General features: G+C 37.7%; 1 protein-coding gene across 7 annotated transcripts in view; it reads right to left on the bottom strand.

Moving 5' to 3' along the window:
• IFT88 (intraflagellar transport 88) overlaps positions 1-24269 on the bottom strand; it is a 135646-nt gene that overhangs the window by 62682 nt on the left and 48695 nt on the right. For all 7 annotated transcript variants that reach the window (XR_012016337.1, XR_012016338.1, XM_072795819.1 and 4 more), the window contains exons 14-16: positions 22796-22882; positions 8398-8497; positions 3463-3549 (exon numbers count right to left, since the gene is read on the bottom strand). Coding sequence is in view for 5 of the 7 variants with exons in the window: in XM_072795819.1 (XP_072651920.1) it covers positions 3463-3549; positions 8398-8497; positions 22796-22882 (274 nt within the window). In the remaining 2 variants the exon portion in view is untranslated. The remainder of the gene's footprint in view (positions 1-3462; positions 3550-8397; positions 8498-22795; positions 22883-24269) is intronic.

Here is a 24269-nt window from a genome sequence, read left to right on the forward strand (position 1 = left end):
GCTCAGCTGGATTTCTCACCCATTAAGGACCAGTGACTGTTAGGTACCTCCATCTCACCTCTTTTGAGTAAGAGTATCTGTCCCACTTATCCTATTCTTATCTCACCATAGGATGTTAAATCTATAAGGGAATGGTGTGTTTTTCTGTTCCTTTGGATCAAGAGGCCCTGCACCGGAGAAAGCTCCATTTCTATCTAGATCTCATGTAGCCAATGGGCCTATGAGCCTGGTGCTGTGACTAGTGAGACTATGGGTGTCCTTGGAAGGGTAATCATTTTGCATATGGAAAGAATGAACTGAATGCAGGTACAGATAAACTGTTAAAATAAAGGCCCCAAAGAGTCACACTTCCCAGTATTCAGGCCCTTATATGGTTCTCTCCCATGTTTGTTTTGCCCAGTAAGACTAACAATAAGTTCAATGCATACAGGAGCCTGGTAAGCACTGGGATCTCCTCCTGTGGATCCTATCCCATGTAAGTCCGGACTCCTCTGCCAGAGAAGGAGGAGGAATGAGATACTAGTCTACAACCTCAGCTGTTGATATGAGGAAAGCATTGGGACCATGTAGCCTCAGTCAAGCCTCAGAAGATGGCACCAGGATGATGATCCCAGGCCAGACCAGCAGAAGGACCACTCAAGTGAACCCAGCCTTTTCAGGTAGATTATGAGCAAATACAGGTAATTTTAAGTCATTACATTTTGGAGCGGCTTATTACAAAGCAACAGAAACTGATACAACCATACACTGGATACCAACGATATATGTCCAGTTATGTATCATATATATAACTATGTACAAGACTCATAATTTTGCCTCAAAACAACTATTTTCCTCAGAACTACATGCAACAGATTATTGATCAGATACTATGATGACTCTGCTCACTTGACTAAATCTAACCATTTTTCTCCCTTTAAAAAAAGTCTTCTTGGTCTCTTCTATATACATTCATCAAATTGGGTAAAGATCTGGTCACTAATTAAACCATTTTCACAAAATTCACAAATTATTTTTTTTAAAAGATTTTATTTATTCATGAGAGACACAGAAGGAGAGAGAGGCGGAGAGAGAGGCAGAGACACAGGCAGAGGGAGAAGCAGGCTCCATGCAGGGAGCCTGACGTGGGGCTCCATCCCAGGTCTCCAGGATCACACCCTGGGCTGAAGGTGGCGCTAAATCGCTAAGCCACGGGGGCTGTTCCACAAATGATTTTCTAAATTCAAATGTAATGGCTGTAATGGAGACTGTGCTTCAGCCCCTCAATACTGGTCCTTCAAAAGTGCTGGGAATGTTGCTGGCTACCAGGTTCAGCTGTCAGCCCTCTGTGAATCACTAGCTCAAAGAGAAAGAGGTGCCTTGCCCAAAGTCACACCCACTTCCTGGTGAGCAGGTTGTATCAGATGACTGGTTGCTGTGGAGGTACAAAGACACAGCCCCCTCACCCCAGTGGGAGAGAGTGCTAGTGACCATCCTAATTCAGGGGGTCCCCTAGGGTTGGCTAAGGCCTGTGATGACTGCATCACAGCCCAATTTCCTTTTCCACCCAATGCTGCTTCCAACCCCTCTCCCTGAGGGGTTGATCCAAAGAGATCTTCCCAGTAAACTTCATGCAAGATAATCTCCAGCTCAGAGTTGCTGTCTCACCAGCAAAAGTGGCCTTTTCTGAGCCTTCATTCTTGTGTACCCCCTCTCTGATTTCAATGTTACATACTTGTTCTGCATGCCTTCCTTTACTTCAAACATACTATAGCTTTTTCCCTGTCTTCTTGATCTGATTCTTATTCTTGCATCTTTAATATATGAGAATCCCAAAGTTCGTTCTCCGTTCTGTGCTACACTCTTACACTTGGAGATACCCTCTATAGTCTTAGTCCAGGAGGTTAGCAAAATACTACAGACTGGCTTAAATAGCAAACATTTAGTTGTCATAGTTCTAGAGGCTGGGAGATCCAACATCAAGGTGCCAGCAAATGTGGTGTCTGGTGAAAGCCACTGCCTAGTTCACAGATGGCTTCCTTGCTGTGTCCTCATGTAGCAAAGAGAGGGATCTGGTTCTTCCTTTTCTCTGAAGGGCACCAATTCCAGCAGTGTACTCCCCTGTCATGACTTCATCTAATCCTAATTATCTCTCAAAGTCCCTACCTCTACATACAGTTACATTGGGGGTCAGGGCTTCAATATAAGAATCTAGTTGGGGAGGGAGACACAAATAGCCCATAGCTATTATCAAAGCCTTAATCTCTACAGAAATCATCATCAAATTTTATCTCTAGCCCTAACTTCCCATCTGAGATCAGTTTCACATGTTCCTGGACTTTTCTATTTAAATATATTTGTTACAAAGAAAATTGTAAAAATATAATTAAAAACAAACTCAGCAACTCTCCCCCTAATCTGCAGCCTCCTCTAAACCTGCACCTGGTACCACTCTTTGTCAGACTTAAAATACTGGAGGCATTCTTCACCAGTGGTTTTCATCTCTTTTCCATCACAACACACGGGATAGAACATCTTTCCACCATACAGTAGTTCAGCACAGCAGTAATTCTCAGTGGTACACAGATCAGGAGCTCCAAGGGGGACTAGAAATATAGTTTGACTAAATATACTGATCCTTATGTACACATCCCCTCCCAGCTTTTCTGCCTCTGTGCTTTTATTCATTCCTTTAGTCTCCCAAAATGTTACCTACCTTTACTGAATTTATGAAACACTCATTATCTACATTCGTTTATTGTTCTCTACTTTCAACCAACCTTCCTTTCTTCTTTCCTTAGGCTACTTGCATGCCGCCTTTGTTCCAAATTAAGAAAGCACCCTTTAGTGAGCTTCCAAGCTTTTGGTATTCCCTATGACTGGGATTCAGCAGATGCTCAAAGTATGTTTCTTATAGATGACACTGTACCTAAATCATTTAATCTTTACTACTTTCTTTACTACTAACACTTGAGCTAAAATCAAGAGTCATATGCCTGGGTGGCTTAGCTGGTTAGGCATACGACTCTTGATTGCAGCTTAAGTCATGATCTCAGAGTCATGACATCAGGCCCTATGTGGGACTCCACACTGCCGGGTTGGGGGCTGCTGTGTGTGTGCCTGCTTAAGATTCTTTCTCTCCCTCTGCCTCCTCTCTGCTCCCTCTCAAATAAACAAAACAAAACAAAAACCCTCTAGCCCATCTTCCAGATCTACATTCTATAATTCTTTGAGTGATGCTTAACCACCATAATTTTTCTCCCTTCCTTCTACTTCTGAGATAGTCTTCTTCCTCATGTCCACAAACTTGATGCCTGGCCCAGAACTTGTCATGAGCAGACCCTCTAGACACCTCATTCTGCTAACAATCTCCACCAGTCTTCTTTGGAACCTCTCTCTAGGCATGCTCTTTAGGCAGAAATTTAGCAACATAAAAACACCATATTATCAAGTCTTAGTTATTAAAAAAAAACCCAGACTTACCAAATAATACAGAAATGAGAGATTGGTTGCAGCTGCACTTTTCACTCTACTGTCCTTTTTTTCAAACATTTTTAAGGTCTCTACAGCCTAGAAATGAAATATCTGGAAGTTACTACCATTGTAATATGTCAGTATTCAGTCTTAAGGTTGGGGTAAAGATCAGTGTATCTAGAGCCTAAGGGAAAGACACAAAGGGATAGATTAGTATGTTTAAGAAATAGATGACAAAATGAGAATTTAATTTGAAAATTAAAATTTATAAAAAAAGAATTTTAAAAACCCTAAGAACAAATAACTGAAGTGAAGAACACAACAGATGGGTTTAACAGCAGACTATATTAGCTGGAGAGAGTAGTAAATATTGGGCCTTGTGAGTCTTATGACACAGTTTATTTTTTTTTCACAGTTTAGTTTTTATCTTGCATAATGGGGTGTCAGTGAGTTTTTACCTAAGAAACACAATCAAATTTGCTCTTTATAAAATAATTCTAGAATTTCTGCTTCTGGTTATCGGAGACCAGCCTATAGAAGACCATTCTACAGAGAACAATTAGAAAAGATATTAAAAATATCTTTTGAAGGCACTGGAGAACTACTGAGGGCAATCAGAATCTGAATGTCAACCTTCCAGAAAATGTTCAGACTAAATAAGCAAAGCAAAAAAAGAAGCTAAGAAAAGGTCTCTGGAAAGAACATAAAAGATATATGGAAACATAATGAAAAGGTCTAACAGAAATGTAACTGGAGTTCCAGGGAAGCAAGAAACACGAATGGTCAAGAATCTTCCACAACTGATGACAGAAACTAATTCTGAAAGTATTACAAAAAATTGTCTTAAGTAGGTCCAAATATAATTATATTCTCAAACCATGAGAAATGAAAGTGCATTTTTAACCATTTGGCAGGTCTGAGATAATCCTAACCAAACAGGACATTTGGGATGGTCAACCACCTTGTATGAAACCTGAGTACTCAAACCAGCAATGCCTGAGAAATAACAGAAAAAAAAAAAAAAAAAAAAGGAAAAAAAAGAAAAAGGCAATGGGTTTTCCTCCCTTCCTTCAAAATACATTTACTGAATAGAAAATGCTTGGCTTCTTGGCACCTCCTGATCTTGGAGAGAGTTGAGTCCAACCAAAAACCCTGCATTAACTTTTATAATGGTCAAGAGCTGCTGCTATTGAAAATATCTAACAAATCTGTGTCATGCAAGTGTTTGACCTCAAATGAGGGACCTCAAATGAAGAACCATTAAGTGTACTGACTCAATTTTTTTTAAGATAAAAGATTTTAAAATACTAGATTCTACATATATTGGTTATAAGTAATTATTCTTTTCAAGGGTTTTTGCTTATTTTAAAGAAAACCATTGGAAGTTTCTAGGCATTAGCCAAAGTAAACCCTGGAAAAAATAAGATCCCAACATCATATGCTCACTCTTGAGATTCTCTATCTCACTTACTTTCTTAGAAGGATCTCTGACAGAATTGCCAAGAAGTTCCTAAAACATACCTTAGAAATTATTGCTGCTTACATTGTTCATTCATCCTGTAGAAGTTATCTCATTGACTCTTTACATAACCGCCATGGCTATTAATGTAAAAGTCAGTGCTGTTTTGAATCTCTAAGTTTTATAAGACTGCATTTCACTTTGAATAAGAATTGACATGTTTTAATCTTTACCATTAGAGTGTGTCACAACAAATTTATGAGTTAATTTAAAACAACATTCATTTAAAGAGTTATTTATTTGAGAGAGAGAGAGAGAGAGAGAAAGAGTGAGCACGAGTCAGGGGAGGGGCAACGGGAGAGGGAGAGAAAAACCCTCAAGCAGATCCGCTGGGCATGGAGATGGAGATTATAACCTGAGTAAAAACCAAGAGTCAGCCACTCAACCAACTGAGGCACCCAAGCACCCCAAACTTTGCAACATTCATTTAAAAATATCTGAGGGAGGGGGATGGGATAACTGGGTGATGGGCACTGAGGAGGGCACTTGATGGGATGAGTACTGGGTGTTATACTGTACGTTGGCAAACTGAATTTAAATTAAAAAATGTAAAAAAAAACCCCAATGTACACTAATTAAAAAATACTTTATTGTTAAAAATCACTAAAAATTTTTAAAAAAATAATCAAAAAATATCTGAGAGAATAAAACATATTTTGTACTTTAACTTTCAAAACTATAAATTATTCTAGAAAAGCTAAAGAACAGTCTCAAGATTTCTAGCTTTGAGATGGGCTGCTTTCATAACTGTTTTTTTTTTTTTTTAAGATTTTATTTATTCATGAGAGACAGAGAGAGAGAGTCAGAGACGTAGGCAGAGGGTTAAGTTGGCTCCCCATGGGGAGCCCAATGCAGGACTCGATCCCTACTAAGGGATCACACCCTGAACCAAAGGTAGATGCCCATCCACTGAACCACCCAGGCATCCCTCATAACTGTTCTTTACATGTTCAATGAATTCATAGCCAATATTTTGGTTTTTAAAAATAAAATATTATACATCAATTCATTTACAAGTGAAACTGATAAAAGTACACCTAATAAAATTAAAGTCAGTTATAATAGCAAAACAAATAATGAAAAAAACATTCTTAGTTTGGGTTGTGTTTCTCCCCTGCCCCTCCAAACAATTATGAAAATAGAGATATCTCCATTTTGGGTTTCTTTCCAGACTTATGCCATCTAGCTACTGGTTTCTGCATTCCACTGCATCTGTCCATACACTATCACTGGCCTTCAGACCACACTACTTCATTTCATCCACCTTTGGCTTTTCAGTGGATTCCTTCTCTATTACAAAGGTGACTACAAAACACTATCATCACAAAGGTTCACACTCTGAGACTTCAGCATCTTTACTTAGCCATAGAATTATAACCTCATATAAGAAGGTGTATATTTTTCTCTTTTACTTTGAATTGTAAACAAAGTAGTACTTATCAAATGATCATTGGGAGTCATGTCAACCCAATCCCTTTTAACCTAACAGTGCTCCTTTCAACTAAGGTTGTATTATACCCACCTCATCATACTTACAATATACAAATAAAAGAAACACAAAGTCAAAGCAGCAATGTTGAAAAGAAAGCAGAAATTATATTTTTAGACATAGGTAAACTAATTGAAATCTTGAAAATGCAAATGGAACATAAGATATTTTAAATGAGGATAGCTAGGAAAGCAGTAAACAATAAGATCTGGGTTAAATGAATTTTAAAAAGAAGAAGTCATAGTTTATCCTTTAATGGATAGTTTTAAAACATAAACTATGGTAATATATTGTTAAATCTTTCTAAAAAGACCATTTAAAAATATAGTATCAAACTGGCAAATATGGTTTTCTCTATTTTGTCACCTATACCAGTACTTACCATACACATAAAAATTTTTTTTTTGTGCATAGATGACTTTGGAAAGATAATAAAGACCAATTTGTCTGACTTCACTTCCACTGGAAAAAGCATTATAACAGTTATAGAGTTATTACTGGCATTTTAAATGACCATGAGTGTGATGATCAAATGACACGACATAAAGGTACTCTGAAAGTCTTTCTAGGGCTTTACAAATGCCAAAAAAAGGTTAAGCATACTAAATGCATATACACAATGGAACCAGTCTATGGGGCTGCATCATATAATGATTGTATGAACTCTGGGGCTGCATCTCCCCCCTCTTCTAGAAAGAGTCATTTCTATTGTCTCTCAGACTAAAGAAGGTCCCTAGGTAAGAAGAAAAACTGAAAACGTAGGCTTGGGATAGGATGCAGGAAAAATAACATAGCGTCCTCTGGCCCTTGCTCTCTGGGCCTAAACGTGGGAGGGGCTGAGTTTTTTGGTTTTTTTTTTTAAGATTTAAGATTAAGATAAGAGGGAGAGAGAGAGTGAGCAAGAGGCAGAGACATAGGCAGAAGAAGCAGTCTCCATGCATGGAGCCTGATGAGGGACTCGATCTGGGGACTCCGGGATCACACCCTGAGCTGAAGGCAAATGCCCAACCACTGAACCACCCAGGCATTCCCAGGGGCTGAGTTTTCTAATTGCGTGCACATATAACACTAATCATTGGCTTTATAACCAGGATATCAAGTTTTATTCTGTTTATTCTCTTCTGTTATTGCCACTTCCATTCTTCCTTTTCAAAGCTGTTCTATGTCTTGTTACAACTATGTCTCATTTGAGACAGACTACTGAAGGTGGAGTACCCACCCATTCCATTGTGACCCAAGGTAGCAAGGTAACAGTGGTACCAGCAAGAGATCCTGGAGGATTCTGAAACTGTGCTTAGCAATGGGACCCTTTTATGCCCAATGCAATGTTAATGAGTAAACCAAATATACAAAACAGGTAACAGGAAAGCTACTCGGGTGAGAACAGCAGATGAAAGCATCAGGCTACTAGATGGGCTCCTAGCCTTCCTTGATTCTAAAAAATCTTAGGGCTTTAGAGAACAGTTTGAAAACTAGGGGAGGGCAGCCCTGGTGGCTCAGTGGTTTAGCGCCACCTTCGGCCCAGGGTGTGATCCTGGAGACCTGGGATCAAGTCCCGAGTTGGGCTCCCTGCATGGAGCCTGCTTCTCCCTCTGCCTGTGTCTCTGCCTCTCTTTCTCTCTCTCTCTATGTGTCTCTCATGAATAAATAAATAAAATCTTAAAAAAAAAAGAAAACTCTGGGGGAAAATTGATCTTTAGACTAGAATATGGTTTAGTAATTTAAGAACCATGCTTTACATGGTAAGTATTTACATGAGGACAAACAGGTCAAAATTAAAGTAATACTATATTATCGGAAATTATGTTAAGACAAGTAAAAATATCACTCAATTTCAGAATAATCACAGATAACTATATTCTAGAAAAAGTTTCCCAACATTATTGCTTTGACCAGTTAACATATAAAAGTTTATTTAAAACTTTAAAAAACTTACTTGGTTAAAGTCCTTTTGTCTCAAATATGTAATTGCTTTGTTTATTTCCAGATCATTTGCTAGCTCTACATATTGAGAAGCTTTCACAACTTCAACACACCTATAATGCAAAGCATAAAAAAAGCTACTTTATTTTGTCTCTGCATATTTATGTTGTGTTGGTTTCCTTATGATTTTTCAAAAAAATTTTTAGTGCTCCTCGTGCTATCTAAGGTTAAGCACTTGATTTCTTCCAATGCAGGTAGTAAGTTACTGAATTCTTCAGATCTAAACTAATTTTCTTATCTAACTTTTCTTTAGATTATTGTCACTTCTAATTATTTATGGTATTTTAAATAAAATCAGTCCCATTTTTTAAATTAACTCCTAAACAATTTCAATTTGTAACAGGCAAAAGTATTTCTCTCTATATATTTTCATCTTAAATGTTATGATGGTGAAAAAAATTCAATAGAACTTGTAGAATACATTTAAGTTTTGTGTCCAACTTGAATGGACTATCATAGATCTGTTCCCCAACGCACACAGAACATTTGTTTTTAACTATATATCAGGCACTGCACTAATTCCTTTATAAGCATTATCACATTTGATCCTCACAATAACCCTGAAAGATAGGCATGATCTCTGTTTTATACACAGGAGAGTGAGAGATCTGAATCACACACCCAGAAAACTGTCAAGTAAGAATTTGAACCCAATTTTTCTGATACCAAAACCCACTGCACCAAGACTTTTCTTCAAATTGAGGTCAACTGAAACCAGTAGTTAATCATGACTCTTACTTAAAAAAAAGAAGAGAAAAAATATCAAAGGGCATCATACCTAATAAGGACAAGTGTTGTTTCATGTAACTTGTTTCAGTAAACAATGTAAATTTCTTACTGAGGTTCTGTTTCAAAAATATTTAAAATCCACTGGCTTAGACAAAGAAATACATATTTTTTAAGACTTTATTTATTTATTCATGAGAAACCGAAGAGAGAGAGAGAGAGAGAGAGAGAGAGAGAGAGAGATTGGCACAGACACAGGCAGAGGGAGAAGCAGGCTCCATGCAGGGAGCCCAACGTGGGACTTGATCCCGGGTCTCCAGGATCACACCCTGGGCTGATGGTGGCGCTAAACTGCTGAGCCACCCAGGCTGCCCAACAAAGAAATATTTTTTAAAGATTTATTTATTTATTTGACAGAGTGCATGAACATGGTGGGGAGGGGCAGAGGGAGAGGGAGAATCTCAAGCCGGCTCCCAATGGAATGTGGAGCCCGATGCAGGTCTTGATCTCACTACCCTGAGATCAAGACCTGAGCTGAAATCAAGAGTTGGATGCTTAACGGACTGAGCCACCCAGGCACCCCTGACCTGGACAAATATTTTTAAAACATTATAGCAGAAGATCCTTTTCTTAAGGTAGAATCTTTTATTTTATCCTTGACTTAGAAAACAGTCTCTCTGCTTGTGGAGGGAAAGAGGACAGGAAGCCCTGCCTGCATAGTACCCCTTTGAATGGCCCTTTGTCCCCAGCCCTACCCCCAACAAAGTAGCCTATAGATATGGCTAATGAGACTGGTTTAGATTCACTACCCTTGCATTCTTATATTCCTTTATAATTGTTCTTGATTTATTTATTCATCAGAGACAAAGAGAGAGAGGCAGAGACATAGGCAGAGGGACAAGCAGGTTCCCCAAGAGGAGCCCGATGTGGGACTCAATCCCAGGACCCCAGGATCATGCCCTGAGCTGAAGGCAGCCACTCAACCACTGAGTCACCAGGCATTCCCCCTTTATAACACTCCTTACACAGATATTAATTTGCTGGTCTGCTACCTTGTAAGAGCATGAACCACATTTTGTTTATTCTTTTTGTCCCTGTACCAAATATAGTATCTGACATCTAGTAGACATTCAATAAATGTTTGCTGAATGCATTGGTGTATCAGTGGTTTCTAGGTCATTCTCTTGGAGCCCTTGCTCCAAGTCTCATGACCTTGGGGGTCACAGGATCAAGCCTCCTACCAGGCTCCGTGCTCAGTTGGGGGTCTGCTTAAAATTCTCTCTCTCCCTCTGCCCCCCTATTGGCACTTGCTCACTCTCTCTCTCTCCCTCAAAAAATAAATCCTTAGAATAAAAATTTCATCCTTCTTATTAATATGGATGCTAAAGATTAGTAAATCAAATCTAGTGATATTGTAAAATGATAACATATCACCATCAAGTAGAATTAATTCCAGATGATTTAATATTCAAAAATTAATCTTATGAGTTTTTGATAGATGGATTTTCATAAAAACTCTTAGCTAACCAGAAACAAAGGACACATTCCTTAATATGATAAAGAGTTATTTACAGAATCCTATAGCAAGCATCATATTTAATTACAGTCTGTGGGAAGCTTTACCCTGTGAGATCAGGAATAAAACAAAAATGCCTATTCTATCACTACTTCTATTCTGACTGAACTGGACATCAAAGCCAGGGCAAAGAAGCAAGAAAACAAATGAAAAGAAACATAAAGATTGGGCAGAAAGCAAGAAAACTGTCATTATTTGCAAATGGCATAAATGTGTACGTAGATAATCCAAAAGAATCTAGAGAGGACTATCTGAATTAATAAGTAAACTTATTAAGGTCAATGGATAAAGATCAATATCTAAAATTCAAATATATGTCTATATGCTAGAAAATCACAACTAGAAAGTGACAATTTAAAACTATGCCCTATCCATCAAAAACATCACACATGTAGGAATAAATGTAAAAAAAAAAAGGCATGCAGCTCTCTAGACTTAAAACTAAAACATATTTGAAAGGAATTAAGAAGACCTAAAAGGAGGAATGTATTGTACTACAGATTTGAAAAGTGAACTTTTTTTTTTAAGATTTTATATATTTATTCATGAGAGACACAGAGAGAGAGGTAGAGACACCGGCAGAGGGAGAAGCAGGCTCCCTGCGGAGAACCTGATGTGGAATGAGATCCCGGGTCTCCAGAACCATGCCCTGAGCCTGAGTTGAAGGCAGACGCTCAACCTCTGAGCCACCCAGGTGTCCCAGTGCCTGTTGGCTCCAGTGGCCACTGGTGGCTCCTACAAACCTAGGTCCCTGGCCCGACAGGCAAAGCAGGCTCCAGTGGTTTCAGAGAATCTCCAGGTTCCCAGCAAGCTCCCATGACTGTAGCCCCAACTTCCAAACCATCTCAATTATCAGTTCAGCCCCCAGGGCCCCAGGTTCAAGCAAGCTCCCATGGACCCAGGTTCGTGGTCCATCCAAATGCCATAATGTCCTCTGCAAATCCAACCTCCATGCCATCCCCTGAGGGCTCCAGGTTACAGGCCAATTCCTGCAGTTCCAGACTACAGATTGGCTCTCACAAAACCAGGCTCCCAGCCTGTTTCAGTACCAAACTAGCCTCTGTGGACCTAGATACTAGGCCTACCCTAGTGGTCCTCAATACCTGGCTGGTACCTGGAAATCTAGGATCCAGGTCTGCCTACACAGACCAAGTCCCCTAGCCCATCACTACAGATTCAAGTACCAAGCACACTCCAGTGAACTCACGATTCAGGTCCACACTGTGGCCTAGGCGTCAGGCTGATCCTCACATACTCAAGTAGTATGCTTGCCCACCTACTAACCCAGGCACTAGACCTGTCCACTCAAGACTTCACCAGATGGTCCACCCACAATCTCTGGACAGGCTGATTGGTGAAGGGCTTTGCCTGATAAAGCCAGTCTGTAAAGGCTGGAACAGGTGCCTACTTTCTCAAATATACAGATATCAACACAAAGACACAAGGATCATGAATAATCAATAAAATATATTACCACCAAGGGAAACTAATGAAATTCTAAGGATGCTAAAAAAAGGGAAGTATATGAATTGTCTGACAAAGAATTTAGAATAATCCTCTTTAAAAAGTTTAGTCAACTTTAGACAATAGATAACTAAATGAAACTAGAAAAATAACACATGAATAAATTGAGAAGTTCCATAAAGAACTAGAAACCACAAAAAAAACCAGAAATCATAGAGTTGAAAACACAACTAAACTGAAGAACTTGTAAAAAGTTTCAACAGACTTGATCAAACAAAAGAAAGATATAGTGAATTACTAGACACATCATTTGAAATTATCTCATCAGAAGAGTAGAAAAATAAAAGAATGAAAGAAGCCTATGTGAATTGTGGGATAGCATTAAAAGAAACAACTTATACATTATTGGAGTCCGAGGAGAAGAAACAGAGAAAGGAGAAGAAAGCTTATTTAAGGAATAATGGTTGAGGGCAGCCCGGGTGGCTCAGTGGTCTAGCGCTGCCTTCAGCCCAGGGTGTAATCCTGGAGACCTGGGATCAAGTCCCATGTTGGGCTCCCTGCATGGAGCCTGCTTCTCCCTCTGCCTGTGTCTCTGCCCCTCTATCTCTCTCTCTCTCTCTCGGTCTCTCATGAATAAATAAAAATAAAATCTTAAAAAAAAAAAAAAAAGGAATAATGGTTGAGAACTTCCCAAATCTGGTGAGAAATTAGACATTCAAGTTTATGAAGCTAACAGGTAACCCCAAAATTTCAACACAAAACAATCTTCAAGACACACTATAACAAAATAATGTCTAAAATAAAAGATAAGGGGATCCCTGGGTTGCTCAGCAGTTTGACGCCTGCCTTTGGCCCAGGGTGCGATCCTGGAGTCCCGGGATCGAGTCCTGCATCGGGCTCCCAGCATGGAGCCTGCTTCTCCCTCTGCCTGTGTCTCTGCCTCTCTCTCTCTCTCTCTCTCTGTGTGTGTGTCTATCATAAATAAATAAATAAATCTTTAAAAAATAAATAAAATAAAATAAAATAAAATAAAATAAAATAAAAAAAATAAAATAAAAAGAGAGGAATCCCTGGCTGGCTCAGTCATTTGGGCATCTGCCTTCGGCTTGGGTCATAATCCCAAGGTTCTGGATCCAGCTCCACACTGGGCTCCCTGCTTCTCCCTCTGCCCCTTCTCCTGCTCATGCTTTCTGTCCCTCTCTTTCTCTCTCTCAAATAAATAAATAAAATCTTCTAAAAAATAAAAGATAAAAGAATTTTAAAATCAGCAAGAAAATAAAATTCCTCACATATAAAGGAACCCCTATGAAACTACTAGCAGATTTCTTAGCAGAAACCCTGTAGGCCAGAAGAGAGTAGGATGATCTATTCAAAGTGCCCAAAGAAAAAAGCTATCAACCAAGAATACTTAACCTGGCAAAATTTTCTTTCAGAAAAGAAAGAAAGAGACTTTCCCCAAACAAAAGCTAAGGGAATTCATCACCACTAAACCTGCCATATAAGAAATGCTGAAAGGAGTTCAAGATGAAGTGAAAGGATGCTAATCAGTAATATGAAAATATATTGTTAAAGTTAACTAAACAAATTTGGAATACTGTAATATTATAATACAAAGATGTGTTAATCACTCAATTAAAAACTATAAAGGACAAAAGTATTAAAAATAACTATGGCTACAATAATGTTAGTGAGTACACAATATTTAAAAAGGTAAATACACATACAATATAAAAAGAGGTAAAATTATAGGGAGTGTAAGAGTAGAGTTTTTGTATGCAGCTGAAGTTGTCATTAACTTGAGGCTATTATAACAACAAAATATTTTATGTAAACAAAAATCTACAGTAGATACACAAGAGATGGAGAGAAGAGAAAGCATACCACTATGAGAAAATCATCAATTCAAAAAAAGAAAAACAGCAAAAGAAAAAACAAGAGAACTACAAAACAGCCAGAAAATAATAAGATGACATTAGTACCTGTCGGTAATTATTAATATTATTAAACAAGTATTCAATTATTAAGTTAATAATTATTAAACTTAATAATCACCTATCAATATTCTTACCTATCAATAATTACTTTAAATGTAATTGGATTAAATTCTCTAATCAAAAGCAGAGAGTGTCTGAATACATGAAAAACAAGTCCCAACTATACAAGAGACTCATTTCAGCTTTAAGGAGACACACAGGCTCAAAGTGAAGGGAAAGAAATAGTCCTTAAAAAGAAAAAACCAAGAGCTATACCTATATTAGATTAAATTGGTCTTAAGTCAAAACTGTCACAAAAGACAAAGAAGGTCATTATTTAATGATAAAGAGATCTTTCATCAAAAAGATAGAATAATATATATATGGATTCAGTATCACAGCACTTAATTAAGCAAATATTAACAGATGTGAGAGAAGTAGGCAGCAATACAACAATAGTTGGGGATTTCAGTACCCCACTTTTAACAATGAATAGATCGTTCAGACAAAAAACCAGTAAGAAAACACTGGACTTGAAATATATGTTAGACCAAATGGGTATATAAAACATTTTCTCTAACAACCTCAAAATACACATTCTTAAGCACACAGAAGAAATTCCCCAGGATAGATTATATGTTAGGTCACAAAACAAACATGGCAAGTGTAAGAAGACTGAAATTATACTTAAGTATCTTTTCCAATAATGGTATGAAACTAGAAATCAATAATAAGAGAAAAATTAGTAGATTCACAACATGCAGAAATTAAAAATAACACTCCTGAATAATCAGTGGGTCAAGTAAGGTATCAAAGGGAAATTTAAAAAAATACCTTGAAACAAATGGAAATAAAACATACTAAGAGTATGCAGCAAAAGCAGTTCTGAGAGAAAAGTTTATAGTAGTAAGTACCTATGCTAAGAAAAAAAAAATCATAAACAACCTAACTGAATATCTCAAGGAACTAAAAAAAGACCTAGGTTAAAAATTAGTAGAAAGAAGTAACAAAGATCAGAGCAGAAATAAATGAAAGAAACTACAAAAACAATAGAAAAGATTAACAAAATTAAGAGCTGATTATTTTCTTAAAAGAGTGAAAAAAATGATAAATCTTTAGCTGGACTATATAAGGAAAAAAGAAAGATGAAAATAAATCAGAAATGAAAACTGGAGAACTAGAAGAAAACATAGGTGAAAAGTTCTTTGACATGGATATTGGCACCAATTTTTTAGATATGATACCCAAAGCAGAAGCAGTATAAAAAATAAACAAGAGGGACTACATCAAACTAAAAAGTTTCTTACAGCAAAAGAAACTACAAAAAAAAAAAAAAAAAAAAAAAAAAGAAAAGGAAAGAAGGAAAAGGCAACCCATAGAATAGGAGAAAATATTTGTAAATCACATATGAACATATCTTGAAGATACTGTGGGTTCAGTTCCAGACTCCTGCAATAAAGTGAATATTGCAAAACCATAAGTCAAATGAATTTTTTGATTTCCTAGTGCATATAAAAGTTTACACTACACTGTAGTCCATGAAGTGTGAAATAGCATTATGTCTAAAAAAATGTACATAACTTAATGAAAAATACGTTTTTTTTAAAAAAAAAATGCCAATCATCATCTGAGCTTTCAGCAGGTTGTAATCACTGCTCACAGATCACCATGATGAATAAAATAATAATGTAGGACTTCCGGGGAAGATGGCAAAGTAGGAAGACCCTAGGCTCATCCTGTCCCATGGATACATAACACCCACATTAGTGTAAATTACCTAGAAAATAGCCCAAAGACTGGCAGAACAAATTCCACAACTAAAAGTAGAGAAGAGGCCACACTGAAGAGGGTAAAATGGGCAGATTTGCCATTGGGAACTAAATGGGATTTCAGGCTTGGAGAGGGGAGAGAAACAGACCTTCATACTGGGGAGCCGGCCTGGGAAAAATGAATTTCCTAAACATCTGACTTTGAGAACCAGAGGGACTGAATTTTATGAGTTCTTAACAACCAGTGGGATTTAAAATCTGGAATTAAAAAAAAATTAACAGGCTTAGCTCTGGGAGAGCCTATGAACAAGAGGAAACTGAGTACCCACCCTTAAGGAGACAGCACCACAAACAGCTTGTGGAATACAGCATAGAAACAGCAGTTTGAAAGGTACCTGGGACATATGGGAGGAAGTTATTTACTAGTCTCAGAGTGTATCACAGAGGGACAGAAATCCCTGGGGAACTCCTCCAGGAATAAAGGAACTGGCAGGTGACATTTTCCTCCCCTGCCCCCCAGTATAAAGACATGTCTACCTACAGGTCTTGCTTTCTAATTTGTCAGCACTATTGCCCCCATCCTCACCTGTTGTGCTTCCACCAGTCCACCCCTCCAGACAGCCTGCCTTACTTAGCCTAGGTACATCAGGGCCTCTCCTGCAGAGGCAGTACTGGAGCCCCACCAGCCTGTGATGTGCATTAGCAGATCTGTCTTCAACACACTCCTGGCCAGAGTCCATATAGGGCAGTGCCACAGGCCTGGCAGTGTGCAAGTCCCATTCCAAAAGCAACTCTTGCCATGGAAAGAGGGCAATATAACCATACCAGTGAGATGGCAGCCCCAATGGAAGCTTCTCAGGGACAAGACAGGGCAAGCACCCTGCAGTCTGGTGCTACTGTATCTCTGGCAAATGCCTGGTCCAACCCAACTGAAGCCCAAGGCATCTGCGGACTGGCCCACTGAACCACAGGGATAAATACAGCCCACGACAGGCAGAGAGAGCCCTACCCATGCCTGACTCGAGGCAAATGCAGCAGAGCCACAGCAGCAGGGTGCACACACCATACACAGGAGACACTCTGAAGCTGCAGGTTCTGGTAAACAGGGGACACTGCACAGCAGGACCTCTTCTTCATAAGGCTAGTACTCTGAAGAGCAGGGGATGTAGCTGACTTTCCTGACACACACACACACACACACACACACACACACATACACAGACACAGAGAGTTAGACAAACTGAGGAGACAGAAGAATGTATCCCAAATCAAAGAACAGGGCAAAACCACAGCAAGAGATCTAAATAAAACAGAGATGTGGGATTCCTGAGTGGCTCAGCGGTTAAGTGCCTGCCTTCAGCCCAAGGCATGATCCTGGAGACCCAGGATCAAATCCCACGTCAGGCTCACTGCATGGAGCCTGCTTCTCCCTCTGCCTATGTCTCTGCCTCTCTCTCTCTCTCTCTCTCATGAATAAATAAATAAAATCTTAAAAAAAAAAAACAGAGATGTAACATGCCTGATAGAAAATTTAAAGTAATGATCAAAAAGATACTTACTGGACTTAGGATAAGAGTAGAGGAAATAAGTGAGACTCTAAACAATAAGATGAAAAACAACCTCCCTCAATTATTATGTATCTTGGTGCGGACCTCCTTGGATTCATTTTGTAGGGGAATCTTTGTGCCTCCTGAACCTGAATTTCTGTTTCCTTCCCCAAATTCAGGAAGTTTTCAGCCATTATTAGTTTAAATCAATTTCTGCCTCCTGTTCTCTCTCTTGTGCTTCTGGGATCCCTATAATGCCAAGGTTGTTACGCTTGATGGTATCACTGAATTCCTTAAAGTCTGTTCTTTTTTTTAAAAAAAGATTTTATTTATTTACTCATGAGAGACACAAAGAGAAAGGCAGAGACATAGGCAGAGGGAGAAGCAGGTTCCCCAGAGGGAGCCCGATGGGGGACTTGATCCCAGCACAATCTGAACCAAAGGCAGATGTTCAACCAATGAGCCACCCAGGTGCCCCGGAATTTTCCCTAAGAAGACCTACAAATGGCCTACAAATGTAATATTATCAAAATGATGAGACGTGAGTGTTGGAGAAAAAGGAGCTCTTGTGTACTGTAGGTGGAAATATAAACTGGTGTAGCCACTCTGGAAAACAGTATGGAAGTTTCTCAAAAAATTAAAAAGAGAACTACCATAAGATCTGGGTATATAGCTGCAGGAAGTGAAATCTCTAAATCAAAGAGATATTTGCACCTCACATTCATTATAGCATTATTCACAAAAACCAAGAAATGTAAACAATTTAAGTGTCCAGAACAGATAATGGACAAAGAAAATGTGACATACACAGACACATGCACACAAAGTTGTATTATTTAGCCATAAAACAAAGGAAATGCTGCCTTTTGACACAGCATAAATGAACTTCAAGGGCATTATGCTATGTGAAATAAATCAGATAGAGAAAGACAAACAATGCATATTCTCACTCATATGAAAAACCTAAAATAGAAATAGAGAGTAGAATGGTGATACCAGGGGCTGAGAGGTAAGGGAGATAGGGAGATGTTGGTTAAAGGGCAGAAATTTTTAGGAATAAGTAAGTTTTAGGATTTAGTGTATAAAATGGTGACTATAACTAACAATGCTGTATTATATACTTAAAAAGTTAAGTAAAAAATCTTAGCAGCACAATTTTAAAAAGATAATTATGTGAGCAGATGGAGGTGTTAACTAACTTTACTATGGTAATCATTTTATGATATATATTTCAAACCACCACACTGTACACCTTACATCTGCATATATTATATGTCAATGATATCTCATAAACATGGGGAAAATGCTGAGCTTGGATAAAACAATATGTGAGTGCAAATCTGGAACCTCAGTAAAAGAATGGGTCTTCTACTTAGATTCCTTCTTTCATTATATCAGTATCCACACCAAAAATCTCCTAAAATCTATCTTTAACATAAATGTGAATATGTTCATTTTCATAGTTCACAGTAGTTTGTGAATAATTCTTAAGTGAATCTACCATTTTTCTAATACAAGGTATCATTTACCAGTAGAGACATATTCTAGAAAAACCATACACCTAGGTAAAAGTAAAATGGTATTCGAGTAGAACCGCTTAGTCTGGTTTGATCTCAGGTCTAATATGACAAAAGCAATGACTTTTGATGAGTTAAAACATTAATTTAGTGGAAGATGTTAAACTGGTTGAGGTTTGATAAATGTTCAAAATTTCACTCAATTGCTAGCTTGCAAAGACACAATTATAATCATACTTTTGAAAATGTAAAAACATGAAAAATTAATATGTACTCCTAGTAAACCTTAAGATAATTCAGGTTAGACTTAGTAATAGTAAATAAGTAATATATACTACTCAGTAAATTACAGATAAATAAACAGTTCATTTATTGAGAGGAAGCTTCCCCCCTCCCCAGATGAAGGAGTTCTTTGATTAGAACCATGGTTTGATGCCCACAGAAAGGGATATAGTGATTCTGTTGTACGATAACACTAGTCAAAACAAAGTGGAGTACTGTGTACACATTTTAAGGGACTCATTTATAAACTAGGCAGGCAACTAGTTAGGTAGAAAACCAGTCATTTTAGAAAAACACACTATATCTGAAATGAATAAAGAAACTGGGACTGTTTATCTGAAAAGAAAAAAAAAAAAAAACTCTGAAGAAAGTCCTTTCATCACTATCGGCACCAACTGGCAAAACTTCAGATTCAAAACAGCAGCAGACATATGAATTTATCTCTCTGTGAGCAAATACAACTTCTGGAAGAATGAGAAAGTGCTGGCTTATAAAGCAGAGAAAAGGAAGCTTCCTTTTCCACTAAGAAAGCAGCAATGGAGGAGTGAATTTCCTGCCCCACTGAATCCAGGTGAGATTGGGGTTCAGGGATGGGAAATGAGGGGCTGAGCTAAGAAGACGCCTGAATCAACATGCCTGCCTACAGGGCTCTTACGGAATCACTGAGCACTCCACCTCTACATGCAACAAAGCTCATAGACTCCCCTTACCCAAACAACCAGAAACAATGAAAGTGCTCTTGTAAATATAAAACAAAAATGTACTGACAAAATAATTAATGGAAGGATTGGATGAGAAAGTCAAGAAAATCTCCCAGAAAGCAAAGCAAAGCAAAGTTGAAAAATATAAAAGAAAGATAAGTGATAAGAAGGTCCAAAAACCAACTAATAGAAATTTGTTTATATATATATAATTTATATTACATATAAATGTAAATATGTGTGTGTGTGTGTGTGTGTATATATATATATACACACAAAGATTTTTTTTATTCATGAGAGACACAGAGAGAGAGAGTGAGAGAGAGGCAGGGACACAGGCAGGGGGAGAAGCAGGTTCCATGCAGGTAGCCTGACGTGGGACTCAATACTGATTCTCCAGGAACAAGCTCTGGGCCGAAGGCAGCGCTAAACCACTGAGCTACCCAGGCTGCCCCTAACTAATAGAAATTTATGAGTAGAGAAGAAGCAAGTAAATTATCAAGGAAATAATAATACTATTTCCGCAAATTGAAAGGAAACAATAGATTACAAATTGAGGAGTCTATTGAGTGCTTAGGAGGAAGACAGGAAAAAAGACAAAGATACCATTATGAAATTTCAGAATAACACAGCTACAGAGGGAATTCTAAAAATCATCAGAAAGAAAACATAGGTCACCTACAAATAACAAAGATGAAACTAGAGTATTAGACTTCTAATTAATAATGCTAGCTTGTTAGCAATGAAGAAATGCTTTTAAACTTCTAAAAGAAAGTTACAAGTTAGAATTTAAAATTTTTTGCCTGATCAAATAAATGCCCAATCAGGAATGAAAACAGAATTAGATGTTTATAGATGTACACAAAAAGATCTTAAGGGGGTTAATTAAGAATGAAATTAAGAGAAAAATAAAGAAAATGTTAAACAAGAAGAAAAATCAAAACCAGAAGAGAAAGGACAGTAACCCCGAAGATGACATTTAATACCAGGCCAAGACAGTAACCTTCATATAGAAACTGAAGCAAGAGAGAGAGATTCTGTAAGGGAGAACTCCAAGAAAAACCTGAATCTGCGACAGAAGCAAAGAATGCAAAAAAAGAGAGCCAGGCAACTGAAAATATCAATAAAAACAAAACATCAAGAATCAACTGTGAAGCCACTAGTACAAATTAAATCAGGGAAACAATGTATCTCAAGAAACAGAATGGACAGGGGATCCCTGGGTGGCTCAGCGGTTTGGCGCCTGCCTTCGGCCCAAGGGTGATCCTGGAGTCCTGGGACCGAGTCTCACATCTCACATCAGGCTCCCTGCATGGAGCCTGCTTCTCCCTCTGCTTCTGTCTCTGCCTCTCTCTCTCTCTCTCTCTCTGTGTGATCCCAGGATCCTGGGTGGAGTCCTACATCAGGCTCCCTGTGGGGAGCCTGCTTCTCCCTCTGCCTATATCTCTGCCTCTCTCTGTGTCTCTCAAGAATTAAAAAAACAGAATACAAACTTCTAGTTATAGAATAAATAAGATATGGGATATAATGTATACCATACTGATGGTGGTTAACAATACAGTATTGCATGTTTGAAAGTTGCTAAGACATCTTAAAAGTTCTCATCACACACACACACACACACACACACACACAAAAAAAAGGTCTCATCACAAAAAAAATTTGTAACTATGTACGGTGACAAATGTTAACTAGACTTATTGTGATTATTTTGCAATATATACAAATATCAAATCATTACGTTGTATGCTTGAAATTGATATAATGACACATGTAAATTATATCTCAATAAAAAACAAAAAGAAAACTAAGATAGTTAACTCTTCTGTACTTGACTTTATAACTGTACAATAAGATTCTGTAAGGTATCATACTGAAGAGATCATAGACTCAGTCTATGTTTGCTTGAAATATCACAGAAAAAAGTTCCACAAGGGGCAACTTTGGGTTCAGTACAAAGAAGATTTTTCTACCTTTAAAGATGTTCAGAAATAAAACAAATGAATTGAATACCAGAAGACTCCAAGCAAAAATTAAATGGCCACCTATATGTGATGCTACAGAAGGGATTCCTGTACTGGGCGGAAGTAAGAATCAAATTCATTACTCATTCAACAAATGATCTAAGATTTTTCCAACTCTAATAAAACTTTTCACTTCTATTTAGGAAGTACATTACATCAGGAGACAACAGACCCTTTAGGTAGGAGAGCTATTGCTTGGGATAGAAAGTTTTAGTACTACTGACAAACTTAAGGTAGAAAAAGGAGAAAATGAGAAAAATACAGTAAAATGAAAGAGAATACAGGTTAGAATTTATACAGTGGAAGTAATTATGTATTCTTTTTTTTTTTAATTTTTATTTATTTATGATAGTCACAGAGAGAGAGAGAGAGAGAGAGAGAGAGAGAGAGAGAGGCAGAGACACAGGCAGAGGGAGAAGCAGGCTCCATGCACCGGGAGCCCGATGTGGGATTCGATCCCAGATCTCCAGGATCGCGCCCTGGGCCAAAGGCAGGCGCCAAACCGCTGCGCCACCCAGGGATCCCTAATTATGTATTCTTATATTGAATGGTAGCATACTTGTCATAGTAGTTAAGAAATAATATAAGCAATAAGAAAAATACATTAGAACTTTTAGAATGTCCTACATTGATTTTACCACACAATATTATTTGTCTGGTAAGTAGAAGTCAATACTAATAATTACTCACTTTTCTAATACAAGGCTAAGTCAATAAAGTATAAATTATGAAAACAACATATCCATCCAGTTATATTGAATTTCTCTCTTACCAATCATAACCTACAGCAAAAGATGTTTCAATTACAGGAGCAATGAGTTTTGCGGCTGTCATTATATATTTTTCTGCCATGGCTTTCCTACATCAAACAAACAAAAAAGTTTTATTGAGAAACATGAGAAGAGGAGTTTGGATTTTTGTTAAGTATAAACATTACCTATCAAAGCTAACACACCATGAAAGCCTACTAAATGGTGGACAGTTACACTAGAAATTTGTTGGTAAGTCAGGCTAACAATCATGGCTAGGAAATGGGATTAGCAAGCCACCACTGCCATCTAGATCAACAGTTCATTTTTTTTCAGTTCATGCTGACAAATGGAAAAAAAAAGAAACACTGGAGAAATAAAGCTCTGCATCTGAAGTTACATAACCTACACTGTCTATGGACCTGAAAGGGTAAAAATGAAGAATAGTGCAAAGTAAACAGTAAAACTGTACTACATGTTTCCATTGATTTGTCTAATCCGTACCTTTCTCTTAAATGGAATCATAGAATATATAGTCTTTTGTGACTGACTTCTCTCACTTATCATGATAATGCTTGTAGGGTTTATATGTATTGTAGCATATATCGGCACATCATTCCTTTTTACGGCTAAATAATATTCTGTCATATGGACAGACCATATGTTATTACTTATCCATTCATCAGCTGTGGACACTTGGATTGTTCCCACTTTTTGGATATTATGAATGCGGCTGCTATGAATATTTGTGTATAAGTTATTGTGTCAACATATGCTCTAATTTCTCTGGGGTGTATACCTAGGAGGGAAACTGCTAGGTTAAGTGTGAGGAACCTTTGTTGGGAAACCTTTGGAGGAACTTCCAAACTGTTTTCTAAAGTGGTTATATCATTTTACATTCCTGCCACCAGCATACAAGATTTCAATTTCTCCACATCCTCACCAACATTTGTTATTATCTGTCTTCTTGGTTACAGTCATACAAGTGGGTATGAATTGGTATCTCATTGTGGTTTTCAGTTGCATTTTCCTAAGAAGTAAAGCATCTTTTCATGTGCTTATTGGGCATTCACATATCTATTTTGAAGAAGTATCTATTCAGATCCTTTGTATGCTTTTAATTGGGTTACTGGCCTTTTTATTACTGAACTGGAAGAGTTCTTTATATATAGGAGAAATAAGTCCTGCCTTGGATACATGTTTGCAATTTTTTTCTCCCATTTAGTACATTGTCTTTTCATTTTCTTGATAGTGTCCTTGACAGTGTTCTAAGAATGAAAGCTTTTAATTGTGATGCAGTCCAATTTATCTATTTCTTTTTCTTTTGGTGTCATATCTAAGAAGTAACTGCCTTACACAAGATCAATAATATTTACTGCTTTTTTTTTTCTAAGAACTTTATAGTTCCAAGCTGTTACAATTAGGTCTATGATCCATTTTGAAGTAATGGATCATACTTCATTGGGACAGGCCCAACTTCATTCTTTTGCATGAGGA

This window comes from Canis lupus, chromosome 24, assembly GCF_048164855.1.
Source record: "Canis lupus baileyi chromosome 24, mCanLup2.hap1, whole genome shotgun sequence".
NCBI lineage: Eukaryota > Metazoa > Chordata > Mammalia > Carnivora > Canidae > Canis > Canis lupus.